We start from the raw sequence: 21,628 nt of genomic DNA on the forward strand, positions 1-21,628 counted from the left end.
AAATTTACATTTGGGAACCCCCAACTAAGTGGCCAGATCCCAGATATATCCTATTGTGACACATCTTGCCCACCACAGTTTATCAGGATTTTAATACCTGACTCTTAAGTGTGATGGATATTTCAGGAAGGCTACTAACATTAAAGACAGAGGCCAAAACAAAAGGAAAAAAAAAAAAAAAGAAGCTCAGATAAATTAGAGATAGAGCAAGGAGCTGAAAAAACTTCTTAAAAAACCTTAATATCTTCAAGGTGGTAAAAGATGATACTCTATCTATAAAACAAGAAAACATGAAAGAACTTTTGGAAATTAAAAGGATTGGAGGATAATGTTAAGGAAGTATCTCAGAAAGTAAATAAAAAGATAAATAGAAATTAGGAGGAATAAAATTTAATTGGCAGGTAAACCCACAGAGTCCATCATCCAAGTAATAGGAATTCCAGAAAGATACAACAGAGAAAACAGGAGAAGAGGAAATTATCAAAGACATAATACAAAAAATTTGCCAGCACTTAAGACTCTGGGTTGAAATAGCTTATCAAAGGCACGGCAAAGAGTACTAAAAGCATATCATTGTGAAGTTTTGAGTACACTAGGGGAAAAAATATATCCTGAAAGCTTCCAGATAGAAGACTAGTCACTTGAAAATTTTGAGAGTCAGAATGGCATTAGACTTCTCAACCTTCTTCATTATAAGTTAAAAGACCTGAAGCAGTCTTAAAACTCATAAGGAAAATGGTTTCCAAACAAGGATTCTCTTTTTAGCCTATCAATCAAATGGGAAGGTAGAATAAGGACATTTTCTGGTGAAAAAATTATCTACTACGTAGCCTGTCTCAGGAAGCTACTAGAGGATGTGCTTCTTAAAAATGAGGGTGCAAGCTATGATAAAGGAAGACTCAGGATCCTGCAAATGTTGTCTAACTGGAAATTTTCAGGATAATACTAAAGGAAGTCCAGGAACAACTAGTCCAGTTTGGAGCAGGAGGATGGAGGCTCCAGGCAAAATGTTCATGTATTCACAAAATCATGTAAACTCACCATTGGTTTATCTAAAAACTGTAATACAACTTATGTTGGGAGAATAGAGGGAGGGGAAGTACAGAAGAGGAGGCATAGGAGTGCTAAATCCTTGTCTTCCATAATAGATAGTCAGCAGACAGTATCTAAAATTGGTAATGTTATTTAGCAACATGGACATAAACACCAGAAGAAATAGCTTAAAAGGTTAAAGATGGTTGTTTCTAGGGAGCCAGGACTCAGGGGAAAGGGTCGGGTAGGGGACTGCTTTTTAAAAACATTATTAAACCTTATGGCAGTATATACATATAATTACTTTGACAAAAAACTCTTTTTAAGATTATCTTAAATTGGTCATAATGAAGATCACTGTAAATCTAACTGGCCATAATTTTGACCGGAATGGAATAAGAGTAGAAACAAATTGTATGTTTAAATAACAACAAACCAAATGTCAACCTCTAGGAAATGTTAGCATAATTAATTCTACTATGTAACAGGCCAAGAAAGAAAAGTTTAATTTGGAAAATAATACAAAAGAAAAATACTGCCTCTCAAACCTGTGTTGTATAGTCTGGTTTGGCCAAGCAACACTTAGTAATAAATTCATTGTTTGAAAAATCTCCACTTTTTAAGAAAAGGCATTCAACTTAAGATTTTAGAAAATGAAGCTCCCCAGCCCCCCAAAAAAATCCATGGGAGAAAACAGTAATGTAAAAGCTAAAAAATATGTTCACTTAGTAATTTTCTCTCTGTTTTTCCTAATTTATTTACAGTCTAGATTTCTTATAACTGATCTTGGGGTGTCTGGTTGATTGTCTTTTTAGGCTTTAAACACAGATAGTTTGAAAATATCAACTCGCCTGAGCTTGTTGGACCAAGAGTTGTCTGAAAAGAATGTGCAGCTTCAGAGCAGCACAGCTGAGGAGAAAATAAAGATTTCAGAACAAGTTCAAGCCCTCCAGAAAGAAAAGGATCAGCTACAGAGACGAAGAAACAGCGTGGATGAGAAACTTAAAAATGGTAGTGTGTTATCACCTGAAGTAAGTCGGTACGCTTTGGAACTAGAAGTGCTTTATGATGGATCACTTGGATGATTTCCTTCATCTTTGTTGCTTAAACATAAAAATGATAAATCTAGTCAACTTTGTTTCCTTGAGACTTTTGTCAGATGGAATGAGTCTGCCTGTCACCTGTTTGGCGCCATGAGGCATGCTTGACTAGAGACTGTGATGTCCTCTCGTAGAGGTCCATGAACGTGGCCCCTTCCAGGCATTGCCAGGGACTGGGAGACTAACGTTTCTTTTGAGTATGGTCTTTCTCAGCTGGGGTTTCTCATCTGAAATCACAGAACACAGAAGAAGATTTGAGGGACACTTTTTTTCATTTCTTCCAAAGAGGGTACCTGTCTTCTCTCTATGTATCTTTCTTGAATGATACTTGGTAATTCATCACATATAACAGATGTCTAGGGCATTAAGGGTTAATTCTTTCAGAAAGTATGGGAGCATCTTCCACTCTAAGTCCTAGCCAAGTAGATGCATAAAACTCAAACCCCAGTAAAAACACCTTTTAGGATTTTTCATTTAGGGGAGGATATGGCTTCTCTCACCTTTATTTTTTTTAACTATGTAAAAGATGTTTCATTTGTTGGCTAGCAAATTGTCCCAGACTTTGTCTTTTCAAAATTTTACTTCAGTTGGCAGTGGTATCCATACCTTATTACTTTATCAGACAAAGATGAACTTTTTTTTTAAAATTTATTTATTTTTGGCTGCATTGGGTCTTTGTTGCTGTGTGCGGGCTTTCTCTAGTTGCAGCGAGCGGGGGCTCCTCTTCATTGCAGTGCTTGGGCTTCTCATTGCAGTGGCTTCTCTTGTTGCGGAGCACAGGCTCTAGGTTTGCGGGCTCAGTAGTTGTGGTGCATGGGCTCAGCTGCTCCGCGGCATGAGGGATCTTCCTGGACCAGGGCTCGAACCCTTGTCCCCTGCGTTGGCAGGTGGATTCTTAAGCACTGCGCCACCAGGGAAGCCCCAAAGATGAACTTTTGAGCCTGGATTTTCTCTGCAAATATTTATAGTTGATGTCCAAAGTAAGGGAAAGCTGCTGAGAGAAAGTAAGTGGCTGGGAATCATGTATCTTGTAGTGTTTTAGATTGAAGCAAGTGTGACAAGAAGTGAAAGGGGCTGGTTAAGAAGGAACAGGGGAAAGGATTTCATGACATTATTGTTCATTGAGTTGATGAAAGAAATTGAAGACAACCTTGATTGGGGGATATGTGACATTATAAGCTTCTACTGCCCTATTTTATAACTTAATTGGGGTAGCTTTGCCAAGGATCACAGAATGAGGTTGTCCTCTGAGGCTGTTAAATTGGAGCCCCAAGCCTACAGATGTGAAGGTCTGAGAGCCTTAGATTCAGCAAAACATATGAGGATTTAAGGAATTCTTGCCTGCCCAGGACAGTTACTGGGCCCTATGGGAGAAAAGAAAGAAGGAGAAAACATTATGCTTCTCTTGAGGAATTCATACTACATCTGAGGAGACAGACAGAAAGATGAGAAAACTCTAAACCCTGAAGAACATAAAAAAGCAAGTTATAGATAACGTAATAAAGCTATACTTATTACATTATTTATACAAAACAATGCAGTGATCATTTGGGGAAAGATTCAATTAAGGCAGCATTGGTGGATCAGAATCTTGAGCTGGATTATGAAAAACATGGTATATACTGATAGATATAAGAAAGAAGCCCATTTTAGATAGAACACTGTTAAATAAGGCATAGAGATGGGAATGAGCAAATTATGTTTGCAGAGGGGTAGAGTGTCCACTCTTTTTTTAATTTTTATTTTTTGTACAATTTTTAAGGTTACACTCCATTTACAATTATTACAAAATATTGTCTATATTCCCTGTGTTGTACAATACATCCTTGTAGCCTATCTTACTCCCAATAGTTTGTACCTCCCATACTCCCACCCCTATAATGCCCCTCCCCCCACACTGGTAACCACTATTTTGTTCTCTATATCTGTGAGTCTGCTTCTTTTTTGTTGTATTCATTAGTTTGTTGTAATTTTTAGATTCTGCCTATAAGTGATATAGCATTTGTCTTTCTCTGACTTATTTCACTTAGCATAATGCCCTCCAAGTCCATCCATGTTGCTGCAAATGGCAAAATTTTTGTTCTTTTTTATGGCTGAGTAGTATTCCATTGTATATATATACCAATTCTTCTTTATCCATTCGTCTGTTGATGGACACTTAGGTTGCTTCTATGTCTTGGCAGTTGTAAATAATGCTGCTGTGAACAATGGGGTGCATGTGTCTTTTCTAATTAGTGGGTTTTTTTTTTTCTGGATATGTACCCAGGAGTGGAATTGCTGGGTCATATAGTAGTTCTGTTTTTAGTTTTTTGAGAAACCTCCATACTGTTTTCCACTGTGCACCAATTTACATTCCCACCAACAGTGTATGAGGATTCCCTTTTCTCCACATCCTCACCAATATTTGTTATTTGTGTTCTTTTTGATGATAGCCATTCTGACAGGTGTGAGGTGGTATCACATTGTGCTTTTGATTTGCATTTCCCTGATGATTAGCAATGTTGAGTATCTTCTCATTTGCCTGTTGGCCATCTGCATTTCTAGAGGGTCAATTCTTATCTTCAAGAAACATTTAGGTTTCTATTTCATGAGGAATTCTGTAACTAAAAACATTATGTAATGTTTTGTGGTGAAAATGCAGCACAATGCATGATACCTGTTTGGCAGCCACCCTGGATTTGTTTGAGGGAAAGGTGAGCCTCCTACAATTGGTGGGGTTCCATTTAGTCCTGTGAGCGTCTGTGCACCCTGCTTCCACATGGTTGGTTCTTCTTAGTGTAGCTCTGAAATGGGCTCTGCTCTCACCACTGTTTTCACGCCAAGATTGATAGTACTAAATAGATCTCCAGTAGCAGATGATCGGGAACATGAGATTCTGCTGTGACACAAGACATCAGTAAAATCTAAGTGGAATGATTTGCTGTTTTGATGTCTTTAAACTTGCTCAGAATTATTTTTTCTTTCCACAATAAATCAGAATATTTTTTCTAATTGTATTACTTCATGGGAAATGATAGAAAGATTTTAGATCACTATACTAGTACAGGATTACCCAACAATTTAATATAGACAAATCACCTCCTTTTTGGGGGGGTAAAATCCAAAAACTAAAATTTAGAAAAAATAAAATATTTGAACTCTATTTTTCTAATAATGCAGAGCAGTTATCTAATAAGTGGAGTATAGGAAGAATACATATGAATATCTATGTTTATTTCATCTTTTACATTTTCAATTTCATGTTTTTTGGGTTTTTTTTTAATTTCATGTTTTATCATTAGAAAATGCATATAATTTATAGAGAAATACATGCAGTGCTTGCTCAAAAGGTTTTGTCTGTCGTGTTTGTTTTTTACTAATGGGAAATTTGTGATCTAAAATGTTTGGAGACCACTGCTTTAGATCCTTGTTACTCTCAGTGTGATCTCTGTACCAGCAGCAATAGTATCACCTGGGAGCCTGTTAGAAATGCAGAGCCTCAGGCACCACCAAGACCTGCTGAATTAGAAGTCTGAATTTTTACAAGCTTCCTGGTGTACGTTTGGAAAGCAGTGCTCTGTGACAAAGCGTAGTCAACTCTTCATAATCTAAGGTTTGAGTTGTGGCAAATTCTTCATCCTGGGACAGCTTCCCATCGCCCCTCATCTTCTCAGCCTACAACCTTTTGCTGGGTTAGATGGAACCACAGATATTTATATGCTGGAGCCTCACTAGAGCGGGCTATCCTCAGGGTTCTATAGATATGCTGCCTTACATTATCTCAGTGCTTCCCTAACTTAGATCCAAAACTACAGAAACTAAATTTGTAGCAAATTGTTCTCAGCCATTACATAAAGGCAAACTCTTTCCACATTTATTTTTTTTGTTTTTTTTTGTGACCTTTCTAAACTGTTTTAACTTACAGGTCTTATAAAATGTCAGTTTTATGGCAATAAATATTAGCTCCTGTGCTTGCAGAAAACATGAACTTACTACTTTGCAGGAGAAAGAGTTATCAGCAAAATTACGTCTTTTTCACAAATAATGGGGCTCACTGTGCTCAGGTGTACTAGGTAATCCTTTCTTTTTTTTTTGAATTTTATTTTATTTATTTTTTATGCAGCAGGTTCTTATTAGTTATCCATTTTATACATATTAGTGTATATATATCAATCCCAATCTCCCAATTCATCACACCACCACCACCCCCTGCCGCTTCCTCCCCTTGGTGTCCATACATTTATTCTCTACATCTGTCTCTCAATTTCTGCCCTGCAGAGTGGTTCACCTGTACGATTTTTCTAGGTTCCACATATATGCATTAATATACGATATTTGCTTTTCTCTTTCTGACTTACTTCACTCTGTATAACAGTCTCTAGATTCATCCACGTCTCTACAAATAACCCAATTTTTTTCCTTTTAATGGGTGAGTAATATTCCATTGTGTATATGGACCACATCGTCTTTATCCATTTGTCTGTCGATGGGCATTTAGGTTGCTTCCATGACCTGGCTATTGTAAATAGTGCCGCGATGAACACTGGGGTGCACGTGTCTTTTTGAATTATGGTTTTCTCTGAGTATATGCCCAATAGTGGGATTACTGGGTCATATGGTAATTCTATTTTTAGTTTTTTAAGGAAGCTCCATACTGTTCTCCATAGTGGCTGTATTAATTTACATTCCCACCAACAGTGCAAGAGGGTTCCCTTTTCTCCACACCCTCTCCAGCATTTGTTGTTTGTAGATTTTCTGATGATGCCCCTTCTAACTGGTGTGAGGTGATACCTCATTGTAGTTTTGATTTACATTTCTCTAATAATTAGTGATGTTGAGCAGCTTTTCATGTGCCTCTTGGCCATCTATATGTCTTCTTTGGAGAAATGTCTATTTAGGTCTTCTGCCCATTTTTAGATTGGGTTGTTTGCTTTTTTAATATTGAGCTGCATGAGCTGTTTATATATTTTGGAGATAATCCTTTGTCCGTTGATTCATTTGCAAATATTTTCTCCCATTCTGAGGGTTGTCTTTTCATCTTGTTTGTAGTTTCCTTGGCTTTGCAAAAGCTTTTAAGTTTCATTAGGTCCCATTTGTTTATTTTTGTTTTTATTTCCATTACTCTAGGAGGTGGATCAAAAAAGATCCTGCTGTGATTTATGTCAAAGGGTGTTCTTCCTATGTTTTCCTCTAAGTGTTTTATAGTGTCTGGTCTTACATTTAGGTCTCTAATCCATTTTGAGTTTATTTTTGTGTATGGTGTTAGGCAGTGTTCTAATTTCATTCTTTTACATGTAGCTGTCCAGTTTTCCCAGCACCACTTACTGAAGAGACTGTCTTTTCTCCATTGTATATCCTTGCCTCCTTTGTCAGAGATTAGTTGACCATAGCTGCATGGGTTTATCTCTGGGCTTTCTATCCTGTTCCATTGATCTATATTTCTGTTTTTGTGCCAGTACCATACTGTCTTGATTACTGTAGCTTTGTAGTATAGTCTGAAGTCAGGGAGTCTGATTCCTCCAGCTCTGTTTTTTTCCCTCAAGACTGCTTTGGCTATTCAGGGTCTTTTGTGTCTCCATACACATTTTAAGATTTTTTTGTTCTAGTTCTGTAAAAAATGCCATTGGTAATTTGATAGGGATTGCATTGAATCTGTAGATTGCTTTGGGTAGTATAGTCATTTTCACAATGTTGATTCTTCCAATCCAAGAACATGGTATATCTCTCCATCTGTTTGTATCATCTTTAATTTCTTTCATCAGTGTCTTATAGTTTTCTTCATATCATCAGATTGAAGAATAAAAACTATATGATCGGGCTTCCCTGGTGGCGCAGTGGTTGAGAGTCCGCCTGCCGATGCAGGGGACATGGGTTTGTGCCCCGGTCTGGGAAGATCCCACATGCTGCGGAGCGGCTGGGCCCATGAGCCATGGCCGCTGGGCCTGTGCGTCTGGAGCCTGTGCTCCACAATGGGAGAGGCCACAACAATGAGAGGCCCGTGTACCGCAAAAAAAAAAAAAAAGAAAAAGAAAACAAAAAAACCCATATGATCACCTCAATAGATACAGAAAAAGCTTTTGACAAAATTCAACACCAATTTATGATAAAAACTCTCTAGAAAGTGGGCATAGAGAGAACCTACCTCAACAAAATAAAGGCCACATATGACAAACCCACAGCAAACATCATTCTCAATGGTGAAAAACTGAAACCGTTTCCTCTAAGATCAGGAACAAGACAAGGATGTCCACTCTCACCACTGTTATTCAACATAGTTTTGGAAGTCCTAGCCACGGCAATCAGAGAAGAAAAAGAAATAAAAGGAATCCAAATTGGAAAAGAAGAAGTAAAACTGTCACTGTTTGCAGATGACATGATACTATACGTAGAGAATTCTAAAGATGCCACCAGAAAACTACTAGAGCTAATCAATGAATTTGGTAAAGTTACAGAATACAAAATTAATGCACAGAAATCTCTTGCATTCCTATACACTAATGATGAAAAATCTGAAAGAGAAATTAAGGAAAAACTCCCATTTACCATTGCAACAAAAAGAATAAAATATCTAGGAATAAACCTACCTAGGGAGACAAAAGATCTGTATGCAGAAAACTATCCACATTTGTTTTTGGTAGAATATAATCATAGTATGCATTCAAAATTCAAATATTTTCTTGGGTTATTCACTTTTATTTTCTGGTTCTTCTTATTCACCTAAGTACCTTTCAGGATTTAAGTATGTTTTTCTTAAAAAGGTAAATATTATTTTCTTCCTTATGGAGTGATTATCAAATCTTCAAATTCAGTAATTGCACAAAGAAATAAGTTGGCTGCTGAACACTTTTTTTTTTTCCAAATGGCTCTTTCAGGAGATTTTATAAAATGGCTTTAAAAAAATAAGTGTTATTCAACCTCCCATTGGAATAGGTTATTACCTACCTTTCCCCTGAATTCCAGAAAAGGAGTTCCAGAAGTCATTCTAACTATTCTTTGGGGAGATCAGAAATAGTAACATTATTTTTTTTTGAAATGCTATGGGGAGGAGAGGAGAGAAATACTTGGGTCATGTACCCGAGACATATGAAAATGTTTTTTTCTCCTCTCCCTTCATTAAGTTGTTCAGCAGATACTCACTGAGTTTAAACTATGTAATATGTACTGTGCCAGGCAATAAGGATGTGAGTATGGACAAGACCATCTGCCCTCAGGGAACTTAAAGTTGAGGTGGCCTCCACCACAAGTACGGGGATACAAAAATATATATCCAAGTCTTACCACGTCCAAAATAATTTCTTACCAGAGATTTAGATCCCCCAGATAAGATGTTATTTGGATAATTCAGAGAACTGCTAGGTTTTCTGACAGGAATTCATCAGATTTTTTTCTTCCTACAGAGGAAATCTTTGGCATATGAAAAAAAGGTTTTGCTGCCACCATTTTTAGTACCTACACTTTCCCTCTAATGGCATCTCCTAGGAATCTTATGAAATGTTTCATGTCCTTAAATCCTCACTACTTTTTCTTATACTACACTGTGTTTTTTCCCTAGAGACTCTCCTCTGATCACTAGTTCTTAATAACTTATTTTAATATATCTCTTCTTTCCTTCCTAGCAATATATTGTTTTGATAGATCCTTGAAGGGACCCTCGAGGTCTCCAGATCTCAGTGACACATAATATGCACTTTAGGAGCTATGGAGGGAGATAACATGATAACACTGTCAAACCTGTGGGCTGAGGCTTTGTTCAAGTGTATTCCTTCATGATCAGCATTTGCTTATGACCTTGGGATGTTTCATAACTCACCTAAACTTCCTCTTCCATTTTACTACCCAAGGTTTACTACAAGGATTCAATGATTATTTGTTATATATATGTGTGTGTGTTTGTGTGTGTGTGTGTACACACAGTGCATTGTGTAGCATAGCAAGCACTTAATAAACATTTTTTTTAATTTAGTAGAAGAATGGTACTGTCCATTAGACTCAAATAGCATAATAAGATCTTAGTATATGACAAAGTCCAAGTTATGCTGTTTCATTTAAAATGAGTGATTTTCATAAAGATCAGATCAGAAATAAATGAAAAAGAAATGAAGGAAACGATAGCAAAGATCAATAAAACTAAAAGCTGGTTCTTTGAGAAGATAAACAAAATTGACAAACCATTAGCCAGACTCATCAAGAAAAAAAGGGAGAAGACTCAAATCAATAGAATTAGAAATGAAAAAGGAGAAGTAACAACTGACACTGCAGAAATACAAAAGATCATGAGAGATTACTACAAGAAACTCTATGCCAATAAAATGGACAACCTGGAAGAAATGGACAAATTCTTAGAAATGCACAACCTGCCAAGACTGAATCAGGAAGAAATAGAAAATATGAATAGACCAATCACAAGCACTGAAATTGAAACTGTGATTAAAAATCTTCCAACAAACAAAAGCCCAGGACCAGATGGCTTCACAGGCGAATTCTATCAAACATTTAGAGAAGAGCTAACACCCATCCTTCTCAAACTCTTCCAAACAATTTCAGAGGAAGGAACACTCCCAAACTCATTCTACGAGGCCACCATCACCTTGATACCAAAACCAGGCAAGGATGCCACAAAGAAAGAAAACTACAGGCCAATATCACTGATGAACATAGATGCAAAAATCCTCAACAAAATACTAGCAAACAGAATCCAACAGCACATTAAAAGGATCATACACCATGATCAAGTGGGGTTTATTCCAGGAATGCAAGGATTCTTCAATATACGCAAATCAATCAATGTGATACACCATATTAACAAGTTGAAGGAGAAAAACCATATGATCATCTCAATAGATGCAGAGAAAGCTTTTGACAAAATTCAACACCCATTTATGATAAAAACCCTGCAGAAAGTAGGCATAGAGGGAACTTTCCTCAACATAATAAAGGCCATATATGACAAACCCCCAGCCAACATCATCCTCAATGGTGAAAAACTGAAACCATTTCCACTAAGATCAGGAACAAGACAAGGCTGCCCACTCTCACCACTCTTATTCAACCTAGTTTTGGAAGTTTTAGCCACAGCAATCAGAGAAGAAAAGGAAATAAAAGGAATCCAAATTGGAAAAGAAGAAGTAAAGCTGTCACTGTTTGCAGATGACATGATACTATACATAGAGAATCCTAAAGATGCTACCAGAAAACTACTAGAGCTAATCAATGAATTTGGTAAAGTAGCAGGATACAAAATTAATGCACAGAAATCTCTGGCATTCCTGTACACTAATGATGAAAAATCTGAAAATGAAATCAGGAAAACACTCCCATTTACCACTGCAACAAAAAGAATAAAATATCTAGGAATAAGCCTACCTAAGGAGACAAAAGACCTGTATGCAGAAAATTATAAGACACTGATGAAAGAAATTAAAGATGATACAAATAGATGGAGAGATATACCATGCTCCTGGATTGGAAGAATCAATATTGTGAAAATGACTCTACTACCCAAAGCAATCTACAGATTCAATGCAATCCCTATCAAACTACCACTGGCATTTTTCACAGAACTAGAACAAAAAATTTCAACATTTGTTTGGAAAAACAAAAGACCCCGAATAGCCAAAGCAATCTTGAGAACGAAAAACGGAGCTGGAGGAATCAGGCTCCCTGACTTCAGACTATACTACAAAGCTACAGTAATCAAGACAGTATGGTACTGGCACAAAAACAGAAAGATAGATCAATGGAACAGGATAGAAAGCCCAGAGATAAACCCACGCACATATGGTCAACTTATCTTTGATAAAGGAGGCAGGAATGTACAGTGGAGAAAGGACAGCCTCTTCAATAAGTGGTGCTGGGAAAATTGGACAGGGACATGTAAAAGTATGAGATTAGATCATTCCCTAACACCATACACAAAAATAAGCTCAAAATGGATTAAAGACCTAAATGTAAGGCCAGAAAGTATCAAACTCTTAGAGGAAAACATAGGCAGAACACTGTATGACATAAATCACAGCAAGATCCTTTTGGACCCACCTCCTAGAGAAATGGAAGTAAAAACAAAGATAAACAAATGGGACCTAATGAAACTTCAAAGCGTTTGCACAGCAAAGGAAACCATAAACAAGACCAAAAGACAACCCTCAGAATGGGAGAAAATATTTGCAAATGAAGCAACTGACAAAGGATTAATCTCCAAAATCTATAAATAGCTCATGCAGCTCAATAGCAAAAAAACAAACAACCCAATCCAAAAATGGGCAGAAGACTTAAATCGGCATTTCTTCAAAGAAGATATACAGACTGCCAACAAACACATGAAAGAATGCTCAACATCATTAATCATTAGAGAAATGCAAATCAAAACTGCAATGAGATATCATCTCACTCAGTCAGAATGGCCATCATCAAGAAATCTAGAAACAATAAATGCTGGAGAGGGTGTGGAGAAAAGGGAACACTCTTGCACTGCTGGTGGGAATGTGAATTGGTACAGCCACTATGGAGAACAGTATGGAGGTTCCTTAAGAAACTAAAAATAGAACTACCATATGACCCAGGAATCCCACTACTAGGCATATACCCTGAGAAAACCATAATTCAAAAAGAGCCATGTACCAAAATGTTCATTGCAGCTCTATTCACAATAGCCCAGAGATGGAAACAACCTAAGTGTCCATCATCAGATGAATGGATAAAGAAGATGTGGCACATATATACAATGGAATATTACTCAGCCATAAAAAGAAACGAAACTGAGCTATTTGTAATGAGGTGGATAGACCTAGAGTCTGTCATAGAGAGTGAAGTAAGTCAGAAAGAGAAAGACAAATACCGTATCCTAACACATATATACGGAATTAAAGAAAAAAAATGTCATGAAGAACCTAGGGGTAAAACGGGAATAAAGACACAGACCTACTTGAGAATGGACTTGAGGATATGGGGAGGGGGACGGGTAAGCTGTGACAAAGCGAAAGAGAGGCATGGACATATATACACTACCAAACGTAAGGTAGATAGCTAGTGGGAAGCAGCCGCAGAGCACAGGGAGATCAGCTCGGTGCTTTGTGACCGCCTGGAGGGGTGGGATGGGGAGGGTGGGAGGGAGGGAGATGCATGAGGGAAGGGATGTGGGAACAGATGTATATGTATGACTGATTCACTTTGTTATAAAGCAGAAACTAATAAAAATAAATAAATAAATAAAAAATAAAGTTTAACCTGGGTGTAAAAAAATAATAATAATACAATAAAATGAAATAAAATGAGTGATTTCTATTGTATTATATCTAGGAAGAACATGTTCTTTTCCAACTTGAAGAAGGGATTGAAGCTTTGGAAACTGCAATTGAATACAAGAACGAATGTATCCAGAGTCGGCAGAACTCGCTCAGAGCTTCATTTCAAAATCTCTCTCATAGTGAAGCAAATGTCTTAGAAAAACTAATCTGCCTGAGTCCTGTTGAGATTAGAGCTATTCTTTTCAGATATTTCAATAAGGTTTGTTTTTCCGGGATGGAGGATTTTCTTATAAAGAGGGGTCGAGATGCTTATACAGCTCACCTTTATGTAGAATTTACAGCACTGAATGTTGTCATCTGAAATCTTTGCACTTATCCAAGTATGTAGGCCTAACTTTGTGAGGTTCTTAAAGTTGAAGGACCTTTTGAAAGAAGGGCTTTTGGGAATAGTTTTAAAAACCAAAGAATTTAAGTTATATTCCTCAGTCACTATTTCTTGGCTGTATGTTTTCTAGATTTGATTGTTCCTACTCAGCATTCGTGAAAAATCAAGGGCCCTCCAGGTTTGGGTTCCCTTTCCTTCATTGCTGTAGGGTAGGGTAAACCTGTACTTTCTCATTATACCCTATGAATTGAAATGGAGGTGAAATGGTACATCAGTGACAAAGATAGTAATCGATTTTAGCATTAACCTGGATGGGCTTAATATAAATTAAAATATTTTATACAGATTTGACAGCTTACTGATAGAGATGTTTCACAGCATTGAAAACTATATCTCTCTTTTCTCTAATGTCTTCTCTTAAGATATATATTATGAAGTGTTAAACAAGTAGATAACTCTTTTCTCTGAAAAATATATTCAGTTTAAGGGAATAGCAGACAGTTAATGAAAAATGAAACAGAAGTTTTAAAATAAAGTTCTAATTCTGTTAGACAATTGGAATAAAGATGACTAAATTAATGGAAATGTGATACACAGCCCTCCTCTTGGATAATTACCATCAGTAGTAAGCTTCTATTATTGATGCAAGTGTATCCCATCACTGGGTGTGTGGAGGGCAGAAATATGGTGCATATTGTCTGAGGCTTTGATACAGGTAACTCTTCTGTGGTGTTCTTAGAGCAAGGGTTCTTAACCCAAAGCACCCAGGTGAAGGTCAGTGGATTTTCTGGTCTTAAGAACTCTTTGTAGAAATGAGTATTTTTCTGGAGAGAATGTCATTACATTATTAACAAGTTCTGTGACACAGATATTGTCTGAAATGTTTTTACTTTATATCAGTGCAGAGAGGAACCCACTAGACTAAATGTACAATCTGAGACTGAACTCTATAGCTTAAAAATTCTGTCACTTATTTATAACATTCATTTTGGAGTTAAAAATGAGAATTATCTAGATGTTACAGAAGTCTTTAGATTCTTGATATCTTTTTAGACTGGAGAAAAGGAGTTGTAGGATTATAAATGTAAGCTACAAAGATCCTGTCTAAGAAATGATGGAGGGGTGATTGTTAGAGTAGAGCAACATTATATTTAAAATGAAGTTGTTACCAATTCAGAATCTCAACAAATTAAAAAGGCTGTTAGGTTATCTTGTGGGTATATTACAAAGCATTTGCCTAGTTATACCATGGGGATTAAGGGAGTTCATCTTTATGAAGTCTAAGAGAAGTAAATTAGTCTATCAGGCTGTCTAAAACACACTTAAAAGATCAAAAAAATGTCTTTGCTAGGTGGTTAATCTGCGAGAAGCTGAACGGAAACTACAGTTACAGAATGAAGAAATTAAAATAAAAGTTCTGGAACAGGATAATGTGGTTCGTGAGTTGGAATCTACACTGGAACATCTGAAATTGCAGTGTGACCGGAGACTGACCCTTCAGCAAAAGGAACACGAGCAAAAAATGCAGCTTCTGTTACATCATTTCAAAGGTAACTGCCCCTTCTCATCAGTTGTGTAAAGGTGACGTGTAGGAGGGGGATTGGGAAAGGAAGGTAGGACAGAATTGGATCACTTAAAGCCCAACATGCATAAATAGTTACTACTTATATGTGTTTTGTGCTTTACATGTTTTGGCCCACATGTTGGGATAGTTGACTTTGATGTAGGGCTATTCATGCTTGAAATGCCATCTCCTCTGCCTGTCCCCAGTGCCACACAGAGAACTGCAATCCTGTTACTTTGTTGTGGTCTACTTTTTATGTAGGAATGTGGGATGACTTCTGGCTTGGTGGTGTACAGTTGAAAAGTTCCCCATCTTTAGGATACAGAACCTTGATATTTAAATCACTTTCCCTTCATAAAATTAAACTGATAGTTTCTGTCAGATTTCTGGTTATATTTCTTGTTACAGTTTTCAGTAAGTTATAGATGTTATGCATTAAGGTTATAGCTTAGGTCAAAATTAGTCTACCATTGACGGGCACATAGTGTTATCAGTGCACAGTAGTTCAACCGTCAACTGTGGTATGGAGTTGTCATAGCAATTGGTCTTCACAATACCTGGGCTTATGGCTGGTACACACAGTTGCTATGGCAACAAAATCACTGCCTGGCGATAACTTCAACGCCTGGAATGCTTCAGTGCAGGTGGCTTGGCTGTTTAGTCTTGATTCTTATGAATCTATAGCTGGAAATGTGCTAAAAAGGATCTGGAAGAAGCAACCTGAGTAAGCAGAAAATTGGAAAATATATGCATTTGAGTGTTGAGGCAGTTTGCCTCTAAGTTAATTCTGTAAGGAGTTAATTAGCAACCAGTTGCCTGATGACAGGATTTCCTTGACTGGATTCCATATGTTATTTCATTCAAACATGCTTTCCTTACCTTATGTTAATTCTATCTTAAGTCTCTAAAAGTGATATTTGAATAGAATTTTTAATATGTTTTTCAAGTGGTTGGCATTTTACCACAAAAGTTCATGCTTTAGCCAAATGAGAACATTTAAAAAATCATTCGTTTCTATTACTGGGACAAGTTTTTTATAACAAAGTTATAACTGAAAATGTTAACAGCTTATGAATTTTCTAATTTCAACTGAATATAGGCTATAAAATTAAGTTCATTTTTATGATATCCTTCATGGGGATTCTGATTTGTGATGTTATTAATTTAAAATGTTTTTTAAACAAGATGATGGGTTAATATAAAATATACAGATATACTTAGATCAATTTTTACAAAACAACCAATTATAACAAAGGAAAATTCCAAACCAGTAGGACCATTTTATAGATTTACCAATAGGAAAGAGTAGGTCTGAAAGTGTGTATTTCTGAAGGTCAGTAAACTGCGTTTTACTGGTTCTAGAAGCTAACCCAAAGGGGACAGTTTTAGACATTCCTAAATATTAATTAGGAGCTTTAAAATTATATTGTGTCATATACTAGAACTTTACTTATGCTTTCCCCCCCTTTCTCCTTTTTTGGTGGTGTTTTCCTTTGTAATTTAATCTTTCTAGCCTCTTTTGACAGGTTTCCAGTTTTTGAGGGTTTTTTTGGTTATATATTTCTTGGGCCTATAAACTTTAGGCTTATGACTTTCCATATATCCATGGTTCCTGATATAAACTTCAAGACATTGATGCAGCTGGACAGAGTTCCAAATATGAACCTTACTTCTGCTCTTCTGAGGATAAATTTAGTTAGTAGCTACTCAAAAAGTGCTTATGAATCATGAAAAATGCAGTAGTTGGTAGGGATTAGGGTGGAGAAGGGCTCATCCTACTTTGAAAAATTTTACAGGCAGAAGACTCCAAACTGTAGCTGAAAACAAATCCAGCCAAGTAATAGATACATGTAACATACTTCTGATCCTACAGTACAGTCTGGGAGTTCTGTTAGAATTTTCAATCATTTACTTTAAACTGATTTTAAATGTAAATTTCCGTTTTATAGAGCAAGACGGGGAAGGCATTGTGGAAACTTTAAAAAATTACGGAGATAAAATCCAGCAGCTGGAAAGAGAGCGTTATTTCTATAAGAAAACCAGCAGAGATCTTAAGAAGAAACTTAAGGAATTGGTAGGGGAAGCAATTCGGCGACAACTAGTACCATCAGAAAGTAAGAGACTTAGTGTTACTTGTCACACCAACACGGTAGCATGGTTTGTAGTGGAGCCTTTCCCAACTGATTGGATTATTTAGGATTAGATATTTAACTTCTCTTTGTCTCTGTAGACAAAAATAGTTGTCTAGTCTATGTGTAACACAGAACCACTGGAGAAAAGAATAAATGAACAAACGTATATGTGTGAAGGAAATGTTCATATATTGGATTGCCTGCCATGTACCAGGGGCTCTTGTATTCTCTAACTCACTTAATTCTTAAAATAACCCTAAATATAGGATAGCTGTTGTTTTCCTGTGTCATAGTAAATTAAGCCTTCTGATTATCATAAAAATGTAAAATAGAGAATAATAAAAGTAAAGGTAAAATAATATTTATGTGTTTCTAAGATCAGTCAGGTTTTTTCATATCATGACCTCTAGAAATTCAAACATATAATAAAACCCATCATTGAGACAGGGGTGTTTTCTTGCATAATTATATGTAGATATGTAGAAATACCATCTTCCTCAATGAAATGATAAAACATGACAAAGAACTTTGCAAAAGCAAGAAGTGCCATGAAGGTGATATACTATTATGATTAAAACATATTGTCTTACTACCATGTGTAAAATAGATAGCTAGTGGGAAGCTGCTGTATAGAACAGGGAGCTCAGCTCAGTGCTCTGTGATAACCTAGAGGGGTGGGATGGGGGTGGGGTGGCAGGGAGGCTCAAGAGGGAGGGGATACAGGTATACGTATAGCTGATTCACTTTGTTCTACAGCAGAAACTAACACAACATTGTAAAGCAATTATACTCCAATAAAAAGAAAAAAGAAAAAACATATTGTCTTTAAGCCACCAATAGAGAGGAATCAATGTCTCTAAAATAATGTATACTCATTTTATAAAAGAATTAGCCTTCCTTTAGAGAAAGTATTCTTCTAATAAGTTAAGAATGGCTTTTGAAAGTTGACTTTACAGCTCTTTTTAGGAACACAACTATTTTGTACCTGTAAAGAAAACTAAAGATGGGTACAACAAGATATAAAGAGTACACCTGAAACTAATATGTTATATATCAATTATATCTCAACTTAAAAATATAATTATAAAAATGAAACCATAAAAAATATAAAAACCAGTGGAAAATGATATACATGCACAATGAAAAGATATATACTGAATATATAATATAAGCAGAATTAACATAGTTTTAAATCTTAAAACTTAGTAATATTTTAGAAAAGTAGTTCTAATACTACCTTATATTTATTGTATTTATCATTTACAGGCATTTTCCCAAATAGTTCAGTTTAGCCCTCAAACTCAGGGTAGGCCAGTATATGCTAACCTCATTTTTAGATGAGGAAATTAAAGCTTAGAGCGGTCCAGTAACTCACAAACCAACCAGTAATTAGAGCAGGTCTAAGGTCCCTGGTCTTCTGATTCCTGGTTCTGTGTTCTAGTATAAAAGTCATTTTAGGATAGAGATGTGATACAAACATACGAATTCTGCCAAAGAGACTAACCTTTCTGATTTTCAATGTAGTAATGCAGAGGTATTTACTCATATAATTAAAATATTTACTTGGAATACTGCCTGCAACATATAGCTAAACCTTTTACTTGAAACGCTATCTGCAAAAAAATTAAAATGTAAACAGGTATTAAGTAGGACACAGAGCAATTAGCTCAAAACCATTTTTGCTTTAAAAAAATTCACTTTGAAATTTGAGATATCTGAAATTAGATGTTTACTGTTTAAATGGCCCATGTTTATACTGCTGAGTCTACTAGGCATCTCTTAAAATGACAGTGTGGTATATGGTGGTAAACAGGTTTAAGAAACCTGGATCTGGGACTTCCCTGGTGGGCCAGTGGATAAGACTCCACGTTCCCAATGCAGGGGGCCAGGGCTCAACTAGATCCAGCCTGCCGCAACTAAAGATCCCGCATGCAGCAACGAAGATCCCATGTGCCACAACTAAGACCCGGCACAGCCAAAATAAAATAAATAAATAAATAAATATTTTTTAAAAAAGAAAGAAACCTGGATCCTAATCATGCTCTTTAATGAAACAAATATAAAAAGCTTTAAAAAAGCTAAATAATCTTGGAGATGTGTAAAGTGAGGATAACTCCTGTTTTACCAACTTACCTGGGAAGTCTAGTCTTTTTCTTTCTTTTTTCGGCTGCACCACGTGACTTGCGGGATCCTAGTTCCCCGACCAGGTATCAAACCCCGGCCCCCAGCATTGGAAGCTCAGAGTCCTAACCACTGGACCGCCAGGGAATTCCTGGAAGTCTAGTCTTAAAAATAATAATGTTGAAGATGTTATCTCAGCTAATTTGCTATATCCCCTAGAACCATCTTAAATATATATTTTTTTGGCTATAAAAAGTAATACATAGTCATTATAGAAAACTTTGAAAATATAGAAAAAAATCAGAAAAAAACCACCCATAATCCTACCCACAACTATTAACATTTCAGCATAATTCTTTTCACTGTTTTCCTTATGCTTTAAAAAAATTCACTTGGAATCATATTGGTGATATAGCTTGTACTATATCCTACCTCAAAATGCAGCTCCAATAAAATGACATTAAATAAGACTTGTTTGAATTATAAAATATAGCAGTTTAAATATATCAAATTTTGAGTTCCCTAAACTGTATTATATGCTTAATAATCAGTATCCTAATTAATATATAACTGTCTTGGTATTCAGTTGATTGGGTTTTGTTAGTAGTCTTTTCATTGTCTGCCTACAAGACTTTATCTGCCTTGAATATTTTTAGCATTTTCAAATAGCAAAAGAATTAACCTTTTGACTAAAATATCTTGGTAACTTCTAAAAAGTGACCAAAAATACTAAAAGCACTTGGTCATGCTTCTGTCGCAGTGCATCTATTTTCTAACATTTTGTGAGGATAAAATCAGTATATATGGACATGCAGTCTATGTACTTGTTTAAGTATTTAAAACTCTATACTTTTTTTTTATTGAATAATATTTTATTTTATCCCCAAACAAAACATAAAAGTCTTGAAAGATACACAATTTAAGACATAAATTCTTATTTGGTTAAATCCAAGCAACTCTTTAAATTCAGCTTTAGCCATAATTAGAAGAATTTAATTATTGTTTCTTTTCTTTGGAGAGGATTGTTTTTTGAATATAAAAATCCTTATATATCATTCATTTCAGAGCTTACATTGAATTTCACTGAGAAAGGAAATTCTTTTTTAGCAAAAGGTATGAACTTAATTATAAAATATATAACATTTTGAAGACGTTACACTGGAGCTACAAGTTTATTACACAATAAAAATTTGATGAATGTATATGATAATAAATGCATTAATTAGATTTGTGTGTTAAGCCATACATTTGTAAATATATAATTTACAATGTGGTCAATTACATTAGTAAAACCATTCATCTTTTTTTTTTTTACCTTTTATTTTAACATCTTTATTGTAGTGTAATTGCTTTACAATGCTGTGTTAGTTTCTGCTTTATACAAAGTGAATCAGCTATACATATACATATATCCCAATGTCTCCTCCTTCTGGCATCTCCCTCCCACCCTCCCAATCCCACCTCTGTAGGTGGTCGCAAAGCATCGAGCTGATACCCCTGTGTCATGCAGCTGCTTCCCACTATCTGTTTTACATTTGGTAGTGTATATATGTCCATGCCACTATCTCACTTTGTCCCAGTTTACCCTTCCCCCTCCCCATGTCCTCAAGTCCATTCTCTACATCTGCATCTTTATTCCTGTCCTGCCCCTAAGTTCTTCAGAACCTTTTTTTTGGGGGGGGGATTCCACATATATGTGTTAGCATAGGGTATTTGTTTTTCTCTTTCTGACTTCCTTCACTCTGTATGACAGTCTCTAGGTCCATCCACCTCACTACAAATAACTCAATTTTATTTCTTTTTATGGCTGAGTAATATTCCATTGCATATATGTGCCACATCTTCTTTATCCATTCATCTGTCCATGGACACTTAGGTTGCTTCCATGTCCTGGCTATTGTGAATAGAGCTGCAGTGAACATTGTGGTACATGACTCTTTTTGAATTATGGTTTTCTCAGGGTATATGCCCAGTAGTGGGATTGCTGGGTCATATGGTAGTTCTATTTTTAGTTTTTTAAGGCACCTCCATACTGTTCTCCATCGTGACTGTATCAATTTACATTCCCACCA

The 21,628-nt window shown here is 36.1% G+C and overlaps 1 protein-coding gene across 4 annotated transcripts in view; it reads left to right on the top strand.

The window, feature by feature from the left end:
• KIF27 (kinesin family member 27) overlaps window positions 1-21,628 on the top strand; it is a 93,673-nt gene that overhangs the window by 61,836 nt on the left and 10,209 nt on the right. For all 4 annotated transcript variants that reach the window (XM_082610926.1, XM_082610928.1, XM_082610927.1 and 1 more), the window contains 4 exons: window positions 1,848-2,063; window positions 13,407-13,613; window positions 15,091-15,289; window positions 17,253-17,417. In XM_082610926.1, the coding sequence (XP_082467052.1) occupies window positions 1,848-2,063; window positions 13,407-13,613; window positions 15,091-15,289; window positions 17,253-17,417 (787 nt within the window). The remainder of the gene's footprint in view (window positions 1-1,847; window positions 2,064-13,406; window positions 13,614-15,090; window positions 15,290-17,252; window positions 17,418-21,628) is intronic.

This window comes from Mesoplodon mirus (genome assembly GCF_964341445.2).
Source record: "Mesoplodon mirus genome assembly, chromosome: 1".
NCBI classification, from domain to species: domain Eukaryota; kingdom Metazoa; phylum Chordata; class Mammalia; order Artiodactyla; family Ziphiidae; genus Mesoplodon; species Mesoplodon mirus.